The 20,475-nt window shown below is 38.4% G+C and overlaps 1 protein-coding gene across 2 annotated transcripts in view; it reads right to left on the bottom strand.

The window, feature by feature from the left end:
* The window catches only part of LOC133541991 (saccharopine dehydrogenase-like oxidoreductase), a 47,115-nt gene extending 27,802 nt beyond the window's left edge, over window positions 1-19,313 (bottom strand). Inside the window, exons 1-4 of one of the 2 annotated variants that reach the window (XM_061885748.1) lie at window positions 18,950-19,313; window positions 8,697-8,809; window positions 8,545-8,625; window positions 3,478-3,607 (exon numbers count right to left, since the gene is read on the bottom strand). In XM_061885748.1, the coding sequence (XP_061741732.1) occupies window positions 3,478-3,607; window positions 8,545-8,625; window positions 8,697-8,809; window positions 18,950-19,145 (520 nt within the window). In that variant the 5' untranslated portion in view covers window positions 19,146-19,313. The remainder of the gene's footprint in view (window positions 1-3,477; window positions 3,608-8,544; window positions 8,626-8,696; window positions 8,810-18,949) is intronic. The other variant, XM_061885747.1, reaches the window with a different exon arrangement.
* Between the last annotated feature and the right edge of the window lie 1,162 nt (window positions 19,314-20,475).

Here is a 20,475-nt window from a genome sequence, read left to right as displayed (position 1 = left end):
CAGGTAATATTAAACTCACTAAAACACTAGCAACACAATAGAAAGATAAGGGATTTCCCAGAATTAACCTAGTAAATGTGTTTAAAAACATCGGAATACTCCCAATACTATCGCGTTTTTTCTTGTTATCTAGTCCGTCGCTATCAATATCCTTAAACACAAATTTTTCATCCTCGCTCAAATTAATGGGGAAATTGTCGTTTTCTCGGTCCGAATAGCTGTTTTTGTTGGAGGCTCCCATTAAAAACAATGTGAATATATGAGGAGCCATCAAACATGTGACGTCATCGTCTGCGACTTCCGGTAGAGGCGAGGCTTTTTCAGGAAGTACCAAAAGTGGCGAACTTTATCGTCGATTTTCTCTACTAAATCCTTTCAGCAAAAATATGGCAATATCGCAAAATGATCAAGTATGACACATAGAATGGACCTGCTATCCCCGTTTAAATAAGAAAATCTCAATTCAGTAGGCCTTTAAATACAAATATGTAAAAACAAAATCTTAAACCCATCCATGTCCCTTTAAAAGATAAATTGACAAAAAATAAATACAATAAAATATAAAGGAAAAACACGTTTTCTTGGGATGAATAGTTTGTGTAAAATGATGCATCAGCGCCAATAATGCAAAAGTTGACTGGTGTGCCAACAGCGTTCATAAAAATAAAAGTAAAATAATTACAAATAAATATAAATCAAAGATTTAAAAAAAAACATCATTTAAAAAAAAAAAAAAAAAATACAATAAAATATTAATATAAAAAAAGTTTTCTTGGGATGAAAAGTTTGTCTAAAATGATGCATCAATGCCAAGAATGTAAGTGTTCATGAAAAAAGTAAAAAAAATAATAATGAAAGTTTAAAAAAAATACAAATAAATATTTTTTTTAAAATCATACATTTCTTTTAAATATATAAATGAAAAAAAAAATATATATATATATATGTATATATATATTTAAATGAACAAAAGTTTTCTTGCGGTATAACAGTTTGTCTAAAATGATGCGTCAATGCCAAGAATGCAAATGTGTGCCAACAGTGTCCATAAAAATTAAAATAAATTCACTATAAATAAATAAGTAAAAACTAAATCTTATATTTAAAAATAAATAAATACATTAAAAAATATATATATTTATAAATGAAGAAAACGTTTCCTTAGGATGAATAGTTTGTGTAAAATGATGCATCAATGCCAAGAATGCAAATGTTGACAGGTGTGCCAACAGTGTTCACAAAAATATAAGGCAATTAAATACAAATAAATAACTAAAAGTTTTTTAAAAATATAATAGTTTTTAAAATAAATATATGGAATAATCTAAAAGTCGATAAAATACAAAAAAAATAATAGATATGTTTAAAAATATATATTTCTTTTAATAAATATATTTAAAAACAATTTTTAAAAAATAATGAAAAATAACGGGGATGGTTAGTTTATGTAAAATTATGCATCAATGCCAAGAATGCCAACTTTGACAGGTGAGCCAACAGTGTTCATAAAAATAAAAGGCAATTAAATACATACAAATAATTAAAAGTTTTTAAAAAATATAATTTAAAAAAATAATAATTATATGAAAAAATCTAAAAGTCAATTACAAAACCCGTTTCCATATGAGTTGGGAAATTGTGTTAGATGTAAATATAAACGGAATACAATGATGAGCAAATCCCTTTCAACCCATATTCAATTGAATGCACTACAAAGACAAGATATTTGATGTTCAAACTCAAACTTTATTTTTTTTGGTAACAATAATTAACTTGGAATTTCATGGCTGCAACACGTGCCAAAGTAGTTGGAAAAGGGCATGTTCACCACTGTGTTACATCACCTTTTCTTTTAACAACACTCAATAAACGTTTGGGAACTGAGGAAACTAATTGTTGAAGCTTTGAAAGTGGAATTCTTTCCCATTCTTGTTTTATGTAGAGCTTCAGTCCACGCTGTCGTATTTTACGCTTCATATTGCGCCACACTTTTTCGATGGGAGACAGGTATGGACTGCAGGCGGGCCAGGAGAGTCCCCCCACTCTTTTTTTATGAAGCCACGCTGTTGTAACACTTGTCTTGCTGAAATACGCAGGGGCGTCCATGATAACCTTGCTTGGATGTCAACATATGTTGCTCCAAAACCTGTATGGACCTTTCAGGATTAATGGTGCCTTCACAGATGTGTAAGTTACCCATGCCTTGGGCACTAATACACCCCCAAACCATCACAGATGCTGGCTTTTGAACTTTGCGCCTATAACAATCAGAATGGTTATTTTCCTCTTTGTTATGGAGGACACCACGTCCTCTGTTTCCAAATATAATTTGAAATGTGGACTCGTCAGACCACAGAACACCTTTCCACTTTGCATCACTCTATCTTAGGTGAGCTCGGGCCCAGCGAAGCCGGCGGCCTTTCAGGATATTGTTGATAAATGGGTTTGGTTTTGCAGAGTAGAGTTTGAACTTGCACTTACAGATGTAGCGACCAACTGTAGTTACTGACAGTGGTTTTATGAAGTGTTCCTGAGCCCATGTGGTAATATCCTGTACACGCTGATGTCGGTTTTTGATGCGGCACCGCCTGAGGGATCAAAAGTCCGTAATATCATCGCTTACGTGCAGTGATTCCTTCAGATTCTCTGAACTTTTTGATTATTTTACGGACCATAGATGGTAAAATCCCTAAATTCCTTGCAGTAGCTCGTTCAGAAATGTTGTTCTAAAACTGTTCGACAATTTTCTTACAAATTGGTGACCCTCACCCCATCCTTGTTTGTGAATTACTTAGCATTTCATGGAAGCTGCTTTTACACCCAATCATGGCACCCACCTGTTCCCAATTAGCCTGCACACCTGTGGGATGTTCCATATAAGTGTTTAATGAGCATTCCTCAACCTTATCAGTATTTATTGCCACCTTTCCCAACTTCTTTGTCACGTGTTGCTGGCATCAAATTCTAAAGTTAATGATTATTTGCACACAAAAAAAATGTTTATCAGTTTGAACATCAAATATGTTGTCTTTGTAGGATATTCAACTGAATATGGGTTGAAAAGGATTTGCAAATCATTGTATTCCGTTTATATTAACATCTGACACAATTTCCCAACTCATATGGAAACGGGGTTTGTAAATACGAAAACATTAATGGATAAGTTTAAAAAAAACAAACATTTTTTTTAATAAATATATTTAAAAACTATTTTTTTTAAATTATGAAAAATAAGATTTCTAGAGATGAATAGTTTGTCTAAAACAATACGTCAATGCCAAGAATGCAACTGTTGACAGATGTGCCAACAGTGTACAATAAAAAAAGTCAATTAAATGAGGTAAAAAAAAAAAGAAATCAGATTTTTTTTTTTTATAAATATTTAAAAAAAAATGTATACAATATACATTTTGGGGGGATGAATTGTTTGTCTAAAATGATGTGTCAATGTTGCCAAAGATGTGAAATAAGTCCAACCTTTAAAGTGCTCCTGAGTGTAGATGATGCCAAGGTCTGCTGGGATGGAGTCAAAGCCACAGCTGCCGATCACGTAGACTCCTCTGTCCAAGGCCTTGGTGTGGTACAGCAGCTGCATGCGCTCCAGGAACTACAAACAAGCATGACATAATTTTGCAGAAGAAGAAGTGTCCAATAGCCACAGTGCTGCTTGGGGGCCATTTGCAGCCCACACACTCTTGCTACAATATTGGATCCACTATGGACTGGACACTCACTGTTATGTTGGATCCACTATGGACTGGACTTTCACAATATCATGTTAGACCCGCTCGAGGGCGGGGTTGCCCACATATGCGGTCCTCTCCAAAGTTTCTTATAGTCCTTGTCACCGACGTCCCACTGGGGTGAGTTTTTCCTTGTCCTTATGTAGGCTCTGTACCGCGGATGTCGTTGTGGCTTGTGCAGCCCTTTGAGACACTTGTGATTTAGAGCTTTATAAATAAACATTGATTGATTGATTGATTGACACACAGTCTAAAATGTATTCTAAAAACACATCTGGAAGACTCACAGTGAAAAGACCAAACTGTCTTAAAGGGGAACTGCACTTTTTTTTTGAATGTTTTTCATTCATATTCCTTATGCAAGACAAGAACACACTTTTTTTATGCATTCTAAATCGTCAATAAATGTTAGCAAGAGTAAGCTAATGGGAGTACACTACTGCGCCTATAGAGCACTCAAAAACCATCCAAAAAGCGCCAGCTATACTCCATTTGCATGTCGTGACCTGAATATATTTACAAAGTACTGTATTTTCCCGACTATAAAGCGCACCGGTATAGAGGCCACACCCACAAAATTTTTGAAAATAAATGTTTTCATACATTAGCCACACCAGACTATTAGCCACAGTTATATATGTTGTGTAATGAATTATTTACACAGAAATATCCTGTACTTGTTTATTTACATACCTTAATTGTTTCCGATCTGTAACACGGCAGTAAAATGGCTGATCAAACAAAACACAAGTCATCGCCATGGACCCACTAGCGGCGCAAGCTAGCACTCCAATCAGCTAAACAGACTCAATAACTCCACGGTGACGTTTTGGTGAATTGTCTGAGGAATTTGTGAAACTGAAACAATACAAAAAGAATGCCTTTATAAGTTAATAATACTAACACAGACACTCGTAAACCTGTTAGCAATATTAGCAAATACAAACGACGCTAGCTTGATTACATTGTGAGAGCACGTACAAATATGCATGACAACACTCCTACAGACATCACACATGGGACGCTTTAGTAAGTAAGAATTGTTGTAAGATTATTGTAAAACTTTGAACTTTGCTTTTAGTGATGAATGAAGACTCCATACGACTAGAAACGCTATGGACAGTTTTACTTCCGGTTCAAAGCATTAAAACCGGAAGCTTAATATTCAACCCGCAGCACCTGCAGTGAGTGAACTCGTCCAAAAGATGGTGCCACGGCACAAACAATAACTCGGTGTTTCTGTCGGTGTTCTATAAAAACTAATTGTTGGATATAGGGCTGGGCTCATTTAATATATGCTCATTTCCTTGCTCTTATGTGGGCCTACCGAGGATGTCGTAGTGGTTTGTGTTGTGGTTTGTGCAGCCCTTTGAGACACTAGTGATTTAGGGCTATATAGGTAAACATTGATTGATTTCAAACTTTCATGCAGAGAAGGAAATCACAACTAAGTCAATTGACCAAAACTATATTTATTAAACAGTTATTAAGCAGTGGCACAAACATTCATGTCATTTTAAAACAGAAAGTGCAAGATTGTCAGAGACATTTTAAAACAAGCTATATGTGCACTTTTGTGCATGATGTCACTAAGATGACATATCAAAATTAATGTGCACTTTTTGTACAGAACGCCACTACAATAGTTTCAAACAAATAAAGTGCACTTTTGTGCAGGATGTCACACAAGATATTTCAATAACTGTCGAATAAAAATGAGCTGCATAATAGGAAATAAAACAGTGTACATATGTCCTTCTAGGGCTGGGCGATTTATCGATATTTTGCGGGTTTGTCTCTGTGTGATATAGAAAATGACTATATCGTGATATTAGGGTATACGTTCTCACGCAGTTGTTTTTAGCTACGGGCATTACACTACGGGCTCTTCTTCACTCTTTCTTGTGTCTCCTTCTCACAGATAACAAGCGCACCTTCTTACATACGTCACGTACGTATACGCCTTCGCAGAGCGGAGAGGTAGCATCATGGGTAACATTAGCTGTGATGCTAGCGGAGCCGTGCAATTGGAAATTACGCAAGAAAGAATTTGCGAATTTAGTAACAAATGAAGGAAGAATTCCCAAGAAAAACAGCAGGGGATCCATCGTCTGGCGGTGGTTTGGCTTCAAGTGGGAATACCGTATTTCCTTGAATAGCCGCCGAGGTGCTAATTAATTTAAAACCTCTTCTCACTTCTGCGCTTATTCAAAGCATACGGCTAAAGTAAGCAGGCACTAACAATTTTAAAACCTCTTTTCACCCTTGCGCTTACCAATGGCATGCAGTAAAGAATTGAGTGTGATAAAAAATAATAATAATACAAATTTATTCTGCGTCCGCGACCCGGTGATTGGGGACCACTGCTCTACAGCATGTCATCACACCCACTTTCACACCATGCTGTCTGCGTGCCGGCCGGACGCATGCATTTTGCTGTTTCTTAAACGAGATTGCAATGCATACTTGGTCAACAGCCATACCTTTTACACTGATGGTTGTGATATAAACAACTTTAAAACTCTTACTAATATGAGCCACACTCTGTGAACCCACACCAAGCACATTTCTGGAGAGCATTGGCTCTGAGGCACTATATAAACGCAGCTTAGGGATTACCCATAATGCCGTGTATCTGTGACTCTTGGCTATTATACACGCGCCCCCAACCCCGCCCACCTCAACCAGCGCATGGGGGGGGTTTGGTGCCAGCGGGTGTATGGACGGTGTAGCCAGGAGTCGTGGATGCATTGCATTGTGGGTAGGTGTTGTGTTGCATTTGTGGTGTGTTGCAGGGCATATGTTCTCCAGAAGTGTGTTTGTCATCGTTTAATGTGGGTTCACAGAGTGTGGCGCGTATTGGTAGGAGTGTTGAAGTTGTTTTATATCACAACCGTTAGTGTGATCTGTATGGCTGTGGAACAAGACCCCTAGTTTACACATAGTAAAAGCAAAAATAATCTCCGCCGTCGTTTTAAAATGACGGCAGAGGACAGGTCACTCGTGACGTCACATGTTTGACACGGTGGTAAAAGCAGGCATGCGCTTATTAATTTGGGGAGCAAGTAAAACCTGACAGTAATTCAAGACAGCCGCTATTCAAGGAAATACGGTGTGTCGAACAGACTATTGTAATTTGTCAAGTATGGTGCTAAAGCGTTGCTACAAAAAGTAGCATTACTGCTTATATGTAGCATCATTTGAAAAGTCACTTGCTGGAAAATGAAGAGTGCTTACTCCGCATGTCAACATCTCCACTCTGTGCCACACCAACAAAATGCCGAGGCAGCCATTTCCACATCACCCCCGTATGAAAAATACAGTGAACAACATAAGGAGAAAACGTCCGCAGTAACCTACCACATAGCGGTTTGATTTCCTATTATGCAGCTCATTTTCATTTGACAGTTATTGAAATATCTTGTGTGACATCATGCAGAAAAGTGCACCTTATTTGTTTTGAACTATTGAAGTGGCGTTCTGTATGAAAAGTGCACTTTAATTTAGTGTTTTGATATGTCATCTTAGTGACATCATGCACAAAAGTTCACTAATAGCTTGTTTTAAAATGTCTCTGACAATCTTGCACTTTCTATTTTAAAATGACATGAGTGTTTGTGCCACTGCTTAATAACTATTTAATAAATTCAGCTTTGGTCAACTGACTTAGCTGTGATTTCCTTCTCTCCATGAAAGTTTGAAATTAGCATATATTAATGCAGTATAAACAAGAATGTTTTAATGTAGACACATAGAATCATCATACTGCTGTGATTATATGCTTCAAGTGTTCATTCAAGGCTAAGGCAAAATATGGAGATATATATCGTGTATCACGATATGGCTTAAAAATATTGAGGTATTAAAAAAAGGCCATATCGCCCAACCTTATGTCCTTCGTTCTGTGTTAGGTCCCTGCGGACGTTATCTCCTTCTGTTGTTGATTTTTTTTTTTTTTCATAGTGTTGATCTGGAAATGAACAAAGATGTTGACATGCAGAGTTTCAAGCACTCTTCATTCTCTAGCGGGTGACTTTTCAAATGATGCTACAAATTAGCAGTGCTGCTACTTTTTGTAGCAACGCTTTTGCCGCATAATTGTTCAACATATTCCCGCTTGAAGCCAAACCACCGCCAGACGATGCACCCTGTGCTGTTTTTCTTGGGGATTAATTATTCCTCCATTTGTTACCAGATTCGCACCTTCTCTCTCTCGTATTACCACTCGCAACGCACCGCTAGCACCACAGCTAATGTTACCAATGTAGCTACCTCTCTGCTCGGGGAGGGCGTGTGACGTTGCACGCGTGACGTGTGTAAGAAGGTGCGCTTGTTCATGTCTCTGTGAGAAGGAGAGACAAGAAAGAGTGGGAAATTGCTAAAAGCTAAAAGCAACTGTGTAAGAACGTATACTCGAATATCACGATATAGTCATTTTCTATATCGGGCAGAGACAAACCCGTGATATATCGAGTATATCGATGTATCGCCCAAAACTTTATGGTCGCTGCCAAAGAAAAAAATCCATAAATTAGCCACAGTTTGCAAAGCGTAGGAGAAAGGTAGCAGCTAATAGTCCGGAATTTAGGGTATTCACAGCGTTTACGGTATAAAAATGTGGATGGAGGTGTTTGGGTGTTTTTAGAGCGATTAATGGGTGGAATACAGCAACTCCGATTGGCTCCCTTGTTAGCTGACTTTTACTAACATTCCTTTACGAGTCAGAATGCATTTGAAAAAGAATAGGTGTTCTCCTCTTACATTAGGATTGTGGATGATAGATGAAGGTACAAATATTCACCTGAGGCTCTCCACAGATGTCGATGTAGTGAGCGCCGTTCTCCACGCAGGCGGCGACAACCGGCTCGCCGTAAAACCTGTACTAAAACACGCGTCGCTATGGTGACGACAGCATTTGATATTTCATCAACAAGCCACGCGTCAGGGACTTACTGGACCAACGCAGTTGACAACCAGCAGGCTCTGTCCACACATGGCAGCCAGAGATTGTTTGTCAGACACGTCCGCTGTGATGATGTCAACGTCTGTGCTCAGCTGCGGCGTAGCTGCAGAATAGAAGACATCTTCATTATATAAAGCGGGGAAGTCCTAACTTTTTCCAGTGGATAAAAAGTGAAGGATGTGGGGGCCACTTGGATACATTTTGTACATTTAAGATACTAAAACAATACGGGTCAATCAATATATCTGAACACAACATTCATGTCTTAGCTTTGTGCTGTCGCTAACAAAGTATGTTCTACGTCATTTGCACTGAATTAAGCATTTTTAAGCATAAAAATAGCTAAAAGAACTTAAAAATATCAATACTTGACCACCAGACGAAACCAAAACAATCAGACCATGCTGTTCAGTATCCTGGCCCCTGATTGGCTCAGGCAGCGTTACTAATACAAGCATGGGCAGTCCAACGCCTCAGACTAATAACTTGGTACTTGATGCTGACATGCTAACATTAACCTGCTAACTTTTTTTTCCCCAATTTTACAGCCAAACGCCTCAGACTCATAACTTGGTACTTGATGCTGACATTAACCTGCTATCTTTTTTAGCCAATCTTACAACCAAACGCCTCAGACTCATAACTTAGAACTTGATGCTAGCATGCTAAATTTAATCTGATAACTTTTTTTTGCCAATTTTACCGCCAAACGCTTGAGATTCATAAGTTGGTACTTGATGCTAGCATGCTAACATTAACCTGCTAACTTTTTTTTTTTGCCAATTTTACCGCCAAACGCCTCAGACTCATAACTTGGTACTTGATGCTAGCATGCTAACATTAACCTGCTAACTTATTTTTTTGCCAATTTTACCGCCAAACGCCTCAGACTCATAACTTGGTACTTGATGCTAGCATGCTAACATTAACCTGATAACTTTTTTAGCCAATTTTACTGCCAAACGCCTCAGATTCATAACTTGGTACTTGATGTTAGCATGCTAACATTAATCTGCTAACTTTTTTAGCCAATTTTACAACCAAACGCCTCAGACTAATAACTCGGTACTTGATGAGAGCATGCCAACATGAACCTGTTTACTATTTTTTGCCAATTTTACCGCCAAACGCCTCACACTCATAACTCGGTACTTGATGCTAGCATCCTAACATTAACCTGATCACTTGTTTAGCCAATTTTACTGCCAAACGCCTCAGACTCAAAACTTTGTACTTGATGCTAGCATCCTAACATTAACCTGATAACTTGTTTAGCCAATTTTACTGCCAAACGCCTCAGATTCATAACTTGGTACTTGATGCTAGCATGCTAATATTAACCTGCTAACTTTTTTAGCCAATTTTACAACCAAACACCTCAGACTAATAACTTGGTACTTGATGAGAGCATGCCAACATGAACCTGTTTACTATTTTTTGCCAATTTTACCGCCAAACGCCTCAGACTCATAACTCGGTACTTGATGCTAGCATCCTAACATTAACCTGATAACTTGTTTAGCCAATTTTACTGCCAAACGCCTCAGACTCAAAACTTGGTACTTGATGCTGACATTAACCTGCTATCTTTTTTAGCCAATCTTACAACCAAACGCCTTAGACTCATAACTTAGTACTTGATGCTAGCATGCTAACATTAACCTGATAACTTTTTTAGCCAATCTTACAACCAAACGCCTCAGACTCATAACTTGGTACTTGATGCTGACATCAACCTGCTATTTTTTTTTAGCCAATCTTACAACCAAACGCCTCGGACTCATAACTTAGTACTCGATACTAGCATGGTAACATTAATCTGATAACTTTTTTTTGCCAATTTTCCCGCCAAACGCTTTAGATTCATAACTTGGTACTTGATGCTAGCATGCTAACATTAACCTGCTAACTTTTTTAGCCAATTTTAAAACCAAACGCCTCAGACTAATAACTTGGTACTTGATGCAAGCATGCCAACATTAACCTGCTTATTATTTTTTGCCAATTTTACCGCCAAACGCCTCAGACCCATATGGCCAATGATGCAAACATGCTAACATTAACCTGATAACTTTTTTTCGCCAATTTTACCGCCAATCGCCTCAGACTAATAACTTGGTACTTGATGCAAGCATGCCAACATTAACCTGCTTACTATTTTTTGCCAATTTTACCGCCAAACGCCTCAGACCCATATGGCCAATGATGCAAACATGTTAACATTAACCAGATAACTTTTTCTGGCCAATTTTACCGCCAATCACCTCAGACTTATAACTTGGTACTTGATGCAAGCATGCTAACATTAACCTGATAACTTTTTTAGCCAATTTTACAACCAAACGCCTCAGACCCATAGCTTGGTACTTGATGCTAGCATTCTAATATTAACCTGCTAACTTTTTTTTTTTGCCAATTTTAACGCCAAACGCCTCAGACCCATTACTTGGTACTTGATGCCAGCATGCTAACATTAACCTGCTAACTTTTTTAGCCGATTTTACCGCTAAAAGACTCATAAGTTAATATTTGATGCTTGCATGCTAACATTAACCTGCTAACTTTTTTTAGCCAATTTTACCGCTAAAAGACTCATAACTTGATATTTGATGCTAGCATGCTAACATTAACCTGCTAACTTTTTTTAGCCAATTTTACAGCCAAATGCCTCAAACTCATAAAATGGTACTTGACGCTAGCATGCTAACATTAATCTGCTAACATTTTCAGCAAATTTTACAACCAAACACCTCAAACTCATAACTTGGTACTTAAGGCGTGCATGCTAACATTAACCCGTTATCTTTTTTAGCCAAGTTTACAACCAAAACGCCTCAGACCAATAACTTGGCACTTGATGCAAGCATGCCAACATTAACCTGCTAACTTTTTTAGCCAATTTTTTTACCATCAAACGACTCATACCTTGGTACTTGTTGCATATAAAGTGCTGGCATTCTAACGATGGCATGCTAACATGCCAACAATGGCCTGCCAAATTTTTTTCAAACGACTCATACCTTGGTACTTCTTGCATATAAAGTGCTGGCATTCTAACGATGGCATGCTAACATGCCAACAATGGCCTGCCAAATTTTTTTGCCAAATTTGCAGCCGAACGCCTCCGATTCGTATGCCTTGGTACTTGCTAACGTTTACAATCTAACAGGCTAAGTTTTACAGCAGAATTTGCAGCCGAAAGCCTTAGACTTTCATAACTTGGTACTTGATGAATGTTAAGTGTTAGGATGCCAACATTTACCTGCTAACTTTTTTTCGGCCAATTTTGCAGCCAAACACCACAAAATCGGAACTTGATACTTGATGCATATTTAGTGTTAACATGTTAAGTTTAGCATGCTAACATGAATCTGCTAACTTTTTTAGCCAAATTTGCACCCAAACGCCTCAGTCTCATGTACCTTGGTACTTGATGCATGTTAATCACAATTTTGGAGGGAAAAATGTCAATTGGGTTTTTTTTCTCAACAAGGTGCAACCCTACTTTGGACACCTCTGAAGTACACTAGAATGTCGTGGTGTACCGTCAGGGCCAGCAAGGCCTTCTCCGCTGGCCTAACATACCCAGAAATCATGGTCATAATTAAAGATAAGAGTAATTTTTACTTTACTTTCCTTAAATATCTAAAAGCATTAATATTCTCTTCATGTCATATTAGGCTCATTCCAGCCCAGTTGTTTTTAGGTTATAGAGTTTTTATCCAATCAGAATTCAGCTAGCTTATGTTGCCATGCTGTACCAAATCTGTCCGAAGCCTTCAGAATTAACAATGCTGGCGTCCGTGCACTCAAGTTGATAGACAGTTTCGGTAGCCAATCAGATCACAAGTCGTTGTCAGTAAGGCCTTCTCGATGGCCTAAGGCAGATATATATATAGTGATGTTATGAGCTAGGCAACATAAAAACTCAATTACCCAGCATGCCACAGTAGTGAAGAGCATACGCCGGCAGCGGGATGTTTTTGATGGAGTAAAATTTGTGGAGTAAAATTTAAGAAGTCGGCCAACACGCCTCGTCTGCGTCTTTTATGATTAGACGAGACAACGCAAATATTTGCAAGGCCATTTTCAAGAAGGATATTTAAAGAGAAACTACATCTTGTGAGCACACTTGCCAACCCTCCCGATTTTACCGGGAATCTCGCGAATTTCAGTGCTCCTACCAAAAATCTCCCGGGGTAACCATTCTACCGATTTCCACCCTGACAACATTATCGGGGGCGAGCCTTTAGCGTCCTCTACAACCTATCGTCACGTCTATTATTCCTCCATACAAACAGCGTGCCGGCCCAGCAACACAATATACGCATCTTTTAAACACATGTGAGTGAATGCAAGGCATACTTGATCAACCACCATACAGGTCACACTGAGGGTGGCCGTATAAATAACTTTAACACTGTTGCAAATATGCGCCACACTGTGAACCCACATCTAACAAGAATGACAAACACATCCGCACCGTAACACAACATAAACATAACAAAACAAATACCCAGGGTCCATTGCAGCACTAACTCTTTCAGGACTCTACAATATACACCCCCAATTCCACCAACCCCCCTCAACTCCCGAATTCGGAGGTCTCAAGGTTGGCAATTATGCTTGTGAAACCATGTCGGGCAACCACGAAAGCTCGAATGGGTGCTACAAATTGTGAGTTCAGATGTTTTATTTCTTGATTTTCTCAGTTTTGTTTTTTGCCATTTTAATTTTAACAGTACGGGTTTATTAATTTTTAAATGCGCCAGAAAATAACCCGTTATGTACACTTGGGCGGGGCGATACATCGATATACTGGATATATCGCGGGTTTGTCTCTGTGCGATATAGAAAATGACTATATCGTGATATTCGAGTATACGTTCTCACGCAGTTGCTTTTAGCTGCGGGCATTACACTAAAAAGTCAGAAAATACTTTTTTTTCATGTTGTTCCTTTTAAATTCAGTTTACAAAAAAAAAAAGATAACATTTGAGACACTGTGGCTTTGTTGTCTCTCCTCACAGACAGCGAGCGCACATTCTTACACACGTCACATACGTATACGCCCTCGCGGAGCAGAGAAGTAGCGGCATGGGTAACGTTAGCCGTGATGCTAGTGGAGCCGTGCGAGTGGTAATACGAAAGAATGAAGATGCAAATCTGGTAACAAATGAGCGAATAATTAATTCCCAAGAAAAACAGCACGGGGTGTATCGTCTGGCGGTGGTTTGGCTTCAAGTGGGAATATGTCCAACAGACAACTGTAATTTGTCAAGTGTGGGGCAAAAGCGTTGCTACAAAAAGTAGCATTACTGCTAATATGTAGCGTCATTTGAAAAGTCACCTAATAGAGAATTACGGGTGCTTACTCCGCATGTCAACATCTCCATTCGGTGCCACACCAACAAAATGCCGAGGCAACCATTTCCACATCAACACCGTATGAAAAAAATAGTCAACAACAGAAGGAGATAACGCCCGCAGTAACCTACAAAATAGCGAAGGACATACACTATTTGATTTCCTGTTACACAGCTACATTTTATTTGACACATTGAAATATTTTGTGTGACACCATGCACAAAAGTGCACTTTATTTGTTTGAAACTATTATAGTGGCGTTCTGTACAAAAAGTGCACATTAATTTAGTGTTGTTTTGATATGTCATCTTAGTGACATCATGCACAAAAGTGCACTTGTAGCTTGTTTTAAAATGTCTCTGACAATCTTGCACTTTCTGTTTTGAAATGACATGAATGTTTGTGCCACTGCTTAATAACTGTTTAATAAATACAGTTTTGGTCAATTGACTGAGTTGTGATTTCCCTCTCTGCATGAAAGTTTAAACAAAGCCTATATTAAAGGCCTACTGAAACCCACTACTACCGACCCCGCAGTCTGATAGTTTATATATCAATGATGAAATATTAACATTGCAACACATGCCAATACGGCCGGTTTAGTTTACTAATTTGCAATTTGAAATTTCCCGCGAAATTTCCTGTTGAAAACGTCGCCGAATGATGACGCTTAAGTTGACGCGTGCTTGTGACGTTATTGGTTGGAGCGGACATTTTATGCAAGCACCACTCACGGCTAAAAGTCGTCCGATTTAATCGCATAATTACACAGTATTGTGGACATCTGTGTTGCTGAATCTTTTGCAATTTGTTCAATTAATAATGGAGACTACAAAGAAGAATGCTGTTGGTGGATTGCAGCTGCCTTTAGCAACCAAAACCCAGCCGGTGTTTCTTTGTTTGTTGTGAAGCTTTAATATGGAACACAGCGGTCAAGCAAACATGTTTCTCTACCACATGTCGACCGGCAGGTTTCAGTGAGAAAATTGTGGTAATAAGTCGGCTCTTACCGGAGCTTGTGTCGTTCTTCCTGCAGCAGCTGTCAAATAGGCAGCTGCGACTTTCTTGGATCCTCCATGGCTTCCATCAGAGACACTGGCGGTCACTAAACCCCTCCGACTTTAAGGTATGACTTTATAATCTCACTAAAACACTAACAACACAATAATCAGATAAGAATTATCCTAGTAAATGTGTCTAATAACATCTGAATCGCTCCCACTGCCGTCGCCTTTTTTTTTTCTAGTGCTTCACACTAACTTTCCTCATCCAGAAATCTTTCATCCTCGCTCAAATTAACAGGGAAATCGTCCTTTTCTCGGTCAAAATCGCTCTTGCTGCTGGTGGTTATGATTACAAACAATGTGAGGATGTGAGGAACTCCAAAACCCGTGATGTCACACGCACATCGTCTGCTACTTCCGGAACAGGCAATGTTTTTTTATTAGCGACCAAAAGTTGCGAACTTTATTGTCGATGTTCTCTACTAAATCCTTTCCGCAAATATATGGCAATATCGCGAAATGATCAAGTATGACACATAGAATGGAACTGCTATCCCCGTTTAAATAAGAAAATCTCATTTCAGTAGGCCTTTAAATGCCCAGTAGTGCGTAAATGTGTTTCTGTATAGTATTTTTCCAGCAATGGTCTAAATGCTGGTATTTAAAGGCCTACTGAAATGAGATTTTCTTATTTAAACGGGGATAGCAGGTCCATTCTATGTGTCACACTTGATCATTTCGCGATATTGCCATATTTTTGCTGAAAGGATTTAGTAGAGAACATCCACGATAAAGTTTGCAACTTTAGGTGCTAAGAGAAAAGCCCTGCCTCTACCGGTAGTCGCAGACAATGACGTCACATGTCTGATGGCTGCTCACATATTCACATTGTTTTTAATGGGAGCCTCCAACAAAAAGTGCTATTCAGATCGAGAACACGACAATTTCCCCATTAATTTGAGCGAGGATGAAAGATTCGTGTTTGAGGATATTGATAGTGACGGAGTAGAAAAAAAAAAGAAAAAATGTTTTAAAAAAAAAAATAGGAAAAAATAAAAAAACGCGATTGCATTGGGACGGATTCCGATGTTTTTAGACATATTTACTAGGTTAATTCTGGGAAATCCCTTATCTTTCTATTGTGTTGCTAGTGTTTTAGTGAGTTTAACAGTACCTGATAGTCGGAAGGGTGTGTCCACGGGTGTGTTGACGCGCAGTGTCTCAGGGGAGTCGACGGCAGCTATGGACGGCACAAGCTCAGCTTTTCTCCAGTAAGAACTGAGTTTTTAACCACAATTTTCTCACCGAAACCTGCTGGGTGACATTCCGTCCTGATTCATGTTTGCTTGACCGTGCTCTGATCCATAGGAAAGTTTCACCTCCAGGAATTTTAAACAAGGAATCACCGTGTGTTTGTGTGGCTAAAGCCTAAAGCTTCCCAACTCCGTCTTTCTACTTTGATTTCTCCAAAATTAATTGAAAAAATTGCAAAAGATTCGGCAACACAGATCTCCAAAATACTGTGTAATTATGCTGTTAAAGCAGACGACTTTTAGCTGTGTGTGTGTGCAGCGCTTATATTCATAACAGCCTGTGATGTCATGCGTACACGTCATCATTACGCAACGTTATCAAGAAAAAAGTCCCAGGAAATTTAAAATTGCAAATTAGTAAACTAAAAAGGCTGTATGGGCATGTGTTACAAAGTTAATATTTCATAATTTATTTTCACTCATACAAATCATTTTAACTTGGATTTTTTCCCTAGCTTCGAGACTCTCCCGAAGATCACTGCAGGAACACACAACAAACTCCCTTTTTTGTCTCTCATGGACACACACATGTTGTTGTGAACTTTGGACTAGCGACGGCAAATACATCAATGCCGCGGAACAGACACACACTATGGGCTTATATACACACATCCCCAAAAATTTTTTACGCCACATATACACCCTCCTGTCCCCCAATCCAACGCCCTCGACGCAATCCCGTAGGGGTGATGAATGGATGGTCAGCGCCTGAGAGCTGCGATCCACCACCATGACCTTGAACTACCTTCCCTCTGTTGCTAGATATCTCCAAGATGTATGTTGTAATATGTATATGTGCTTTGCTATGGAGGTTTTTTTCTCACTCCGAACTGGGCCCCCTTAGGAGCCCAGTCTGGATTGTATTTCTTTACTCATCCTTCTCCAGCGTTTACCTTTTACCCATCTTTCACGGGGCGCCTTATGGCGACCCATCAGCGTTCTTGTTCTGTAACCCTGTACACCATGGGTGTCAAACTCTGGCCCGCGGGCCAGAGTTTGGCTCGCCGTTTAATTTAATTTGGCCCTTGAGGCAATATCAAATTAACATTAGAGCTGGCCAGCCGGTAACACCACATTCACCACTAATACTCATACTTGCCAACTCTCCCGATTTTCCCGGTAGACTCCCGAAGTTTAGTGCCCTTCCCGAAAATCTCCCTGGGCAACCATTCTCTCCCGAATTCCACCCAGACAACAATATTGGGAGCGTGCCTTAAAGGCACTGCCTTTAGCGTCCTCTACAACATGTTGTCACATCCTCTTTTCCTCCATATAAACAGTGTGCTGGCCAAGTCACATAATATATGCGGCTTTCACGCATACGCCATACAGGTCACACTGAGGGTGGGCCTATAAACAACTTTAACATTGTTACAAATATGCGCCACACGGTGAACCTACACCAAACAAGAATGACAAAACACATTTCGGGAGAACACCCGCACCGTAACACAACAGAACAAATACCAAGGATCCCTTGCAGCACTAACTCTTCCGGAACGCTACAATATACACCCTCCCGCTACCACCAAACCCCGCCCACCTCTTTTTTTTTTTTTTTTCGAATTTATTAGCCTGTGTTAAAAGTTAATGTTGATATTTACTTTAGAAGGCTGCAAATAGAAAATAGGTTGTTAATGTTTTAAATAAAATGTTATTTAATATACCACTGATGTTTTTTCGTTTGTTTTTTGAAAGTTAATTTTGCACTATTACGTTATATAAGCTCTGCCTGTTCCATGGGAGGAAGCCCGAGTACCCGGAGGGAACCCACGCAGTCACGGGGAGAACACGCAAACTCCACACAGAAAGATCCCGAGCCCGGGATTGAACCCAGGATTATTCAGGACCTTCGTATTGTGAGGCAGATGCACTAACCCCTGTACCACCGTGCTGCCCTATTTAAGCCTTGCTTGTTCAATATTCACTGCAAAACTTGTTTGGATCCCTATTAAAAGGTTAATTTGTTCAACCTTGGCCCGCGGCTTTGTTCAGTTTTAAATTTTGGCCCACTCTGTATTTGAGTTTGACACCCCTGCTGTACACTTGTTTGCTCGTCTAATCTTTGTGCTGAAAACATAGTTTTGTTGTACTTGTTGCAATGACAATAAAGACCTACCTACCTACCTATCAGATTGCGTAGTGGGTAGTAGTGGGTTTCAGTAGGCCTTTAAATAAGAAAATCTCATTTCAGTAGGCCTTTAAATGCCCAGTAGTGCGTAAATGTGTTTCTGTATAGTATTTTTCCAGCAAAGGTCATAAATAATGGTATTTTAAGAGGTAATTATTGAAGTCGGACATCACTGAAGGCCTAGGTGGGAAACGCACTGCTAGAAAGGTACGCAAAGTGTGTACTTGATTCCTAAGTGCACTTACTCACCATTTGGGGCGTGTTGAGTGCAACATCCGGGTACTCGCTGCCCTTTGCACTTCAATGTCAACTCCGAATGCCGCACTTCAACTTAGTATATGAGTGCACTTAAGTGCCTTCCCTCCTGAACATACTTAGTACACACAAGTGTAGATAGTACACACAAAAATGTGTATTAGGTTCCATACCGAGCTTGTCGGCCACGTGCTTCAACGTGACTTCCAGGCGGGCTCGGCTTCTCCCGGCGACTGCCCATTTCAGACGCTGGTCTCCGGTCGTGTCGGCGGCGTACCGGGCCACTTCTTCCGCCACAAACTTGCCAGTGAAGCCCGAAGCCCCGAATATAATTATATGATATTTTCGGCTGAACGTCACCGCCTCCATTGTTTGTTGTTACACTTTGAAGTCCTTACTTCCGCTTACGTCATCATGCCCTCGCTTGACATGTATCTATGTATTAGTTTGCATGAACGTAAACTAATACGTCGGATTTAGCAAATATGAATACTGTACGACTATTTATGTGAAATATATATATATGAAATAACTTTACATGAGAAGTAATATCCGTCATTTACTACATTTATAAAGGTGATGTTTCTTATTCTGTTTTCTTTTCGTTGGTGTGGACAAATGAGGCGCCTTACCGCCACCTATAGGACTGGAGCATAAAACGGGAAATTATCAAGAAAAAAATATTTTAAAAAGCTCAAAGAAGGCATAAATAAATAGCTGTTTGATTAAAAAAACAATATATTAAATTTTTTTTGAGATTTTATTTAATGCAAAAATATTTTGTTTGATGAAGGTTTTTAAAATATATTTAATATGAGATTGGTTGATGATCTTTAATACAAAAAATAGAATGTTAAAGTAATTTTATGAAAAACAATATAAAATTTTTCGCTGGAGTTTTCTATACCCAAAAAAAATGTGTTCGATGAAGGTTCTGTAATGCAAAAGTTTCTTTAATACAAAAATACATTAAACATTGTATAAGGTTTCTTTGAAATGAAAATATTAAAATTTTTAGGTTTCTTTAAAACAAAAAATAGTAAATGTTTGATTGTTTCTTGAATACGAAACACAATTAAATTGTTTGAAGATTTATTTAATACATAATACATTACATTTATTGATTTTTTTTTTAATTAAAAATGTTAAATTGCTTGACAAGGGTTTCTTTTGTGCACACAAATAAATGATTTGAGGAAGGTTTCTTAAATACAATAAATATTTATTTTCAGTTTTTTAAGGCAAAAAAATATTGAATTGTTTGCTGAATTTTTCTAAACTACACACAATATTGTTTGATGAAGTTTTTTGATGCAAAAATATAAAAATGTTTGACGGTTTCTTTAATACAAAAAAACAATTTTAAGCAGGTATAAATAATGCAATAAATATAAAATTGCTTGATGATGGTTTCTTTAAATTGTTTGAAGATTTCTTTAATACAAAATGTATTTATTTTCGTACAAAAGAATATTAAATTGTTTGATGAATGTTTCTTTAATGCAAAAAAATTACAAATGATTGAAAGTTTCTTAAATACAAACACGATTAAAATTTTTGAAAGTCTCTTTAATACAAAAAAAACCTTTAAAGTTTCTTTAATACAACAAATATAAATATGTTGATGAAGGTTTCTTTAGAACAAAAACATGAAATTGTTGTTTTATAAAGGTTTGTTGCAAAATTTATAATAAAAATT

This window comes from Nerophis ophidion, linkage group LG24 (assembly GCF_033978795.1).
Source record: "Nerophis ophidion isolate RoL-2023_Sa linkage group LG24, RoL_Noph_v1.0, whole genome shotgun sequence".
Lineage (NCBI taxonomy): Eukaryota > Metazoa > Chordata > Actinopteri > Syngnathiformes > Syngnathidae > Nerophis > Nerophis ophidion.
The sequence above is the reverse complement of the archived record's forward strand: the minus strand, read 5'-3'. Positions and strand labels throughout refer to the sequence as shown.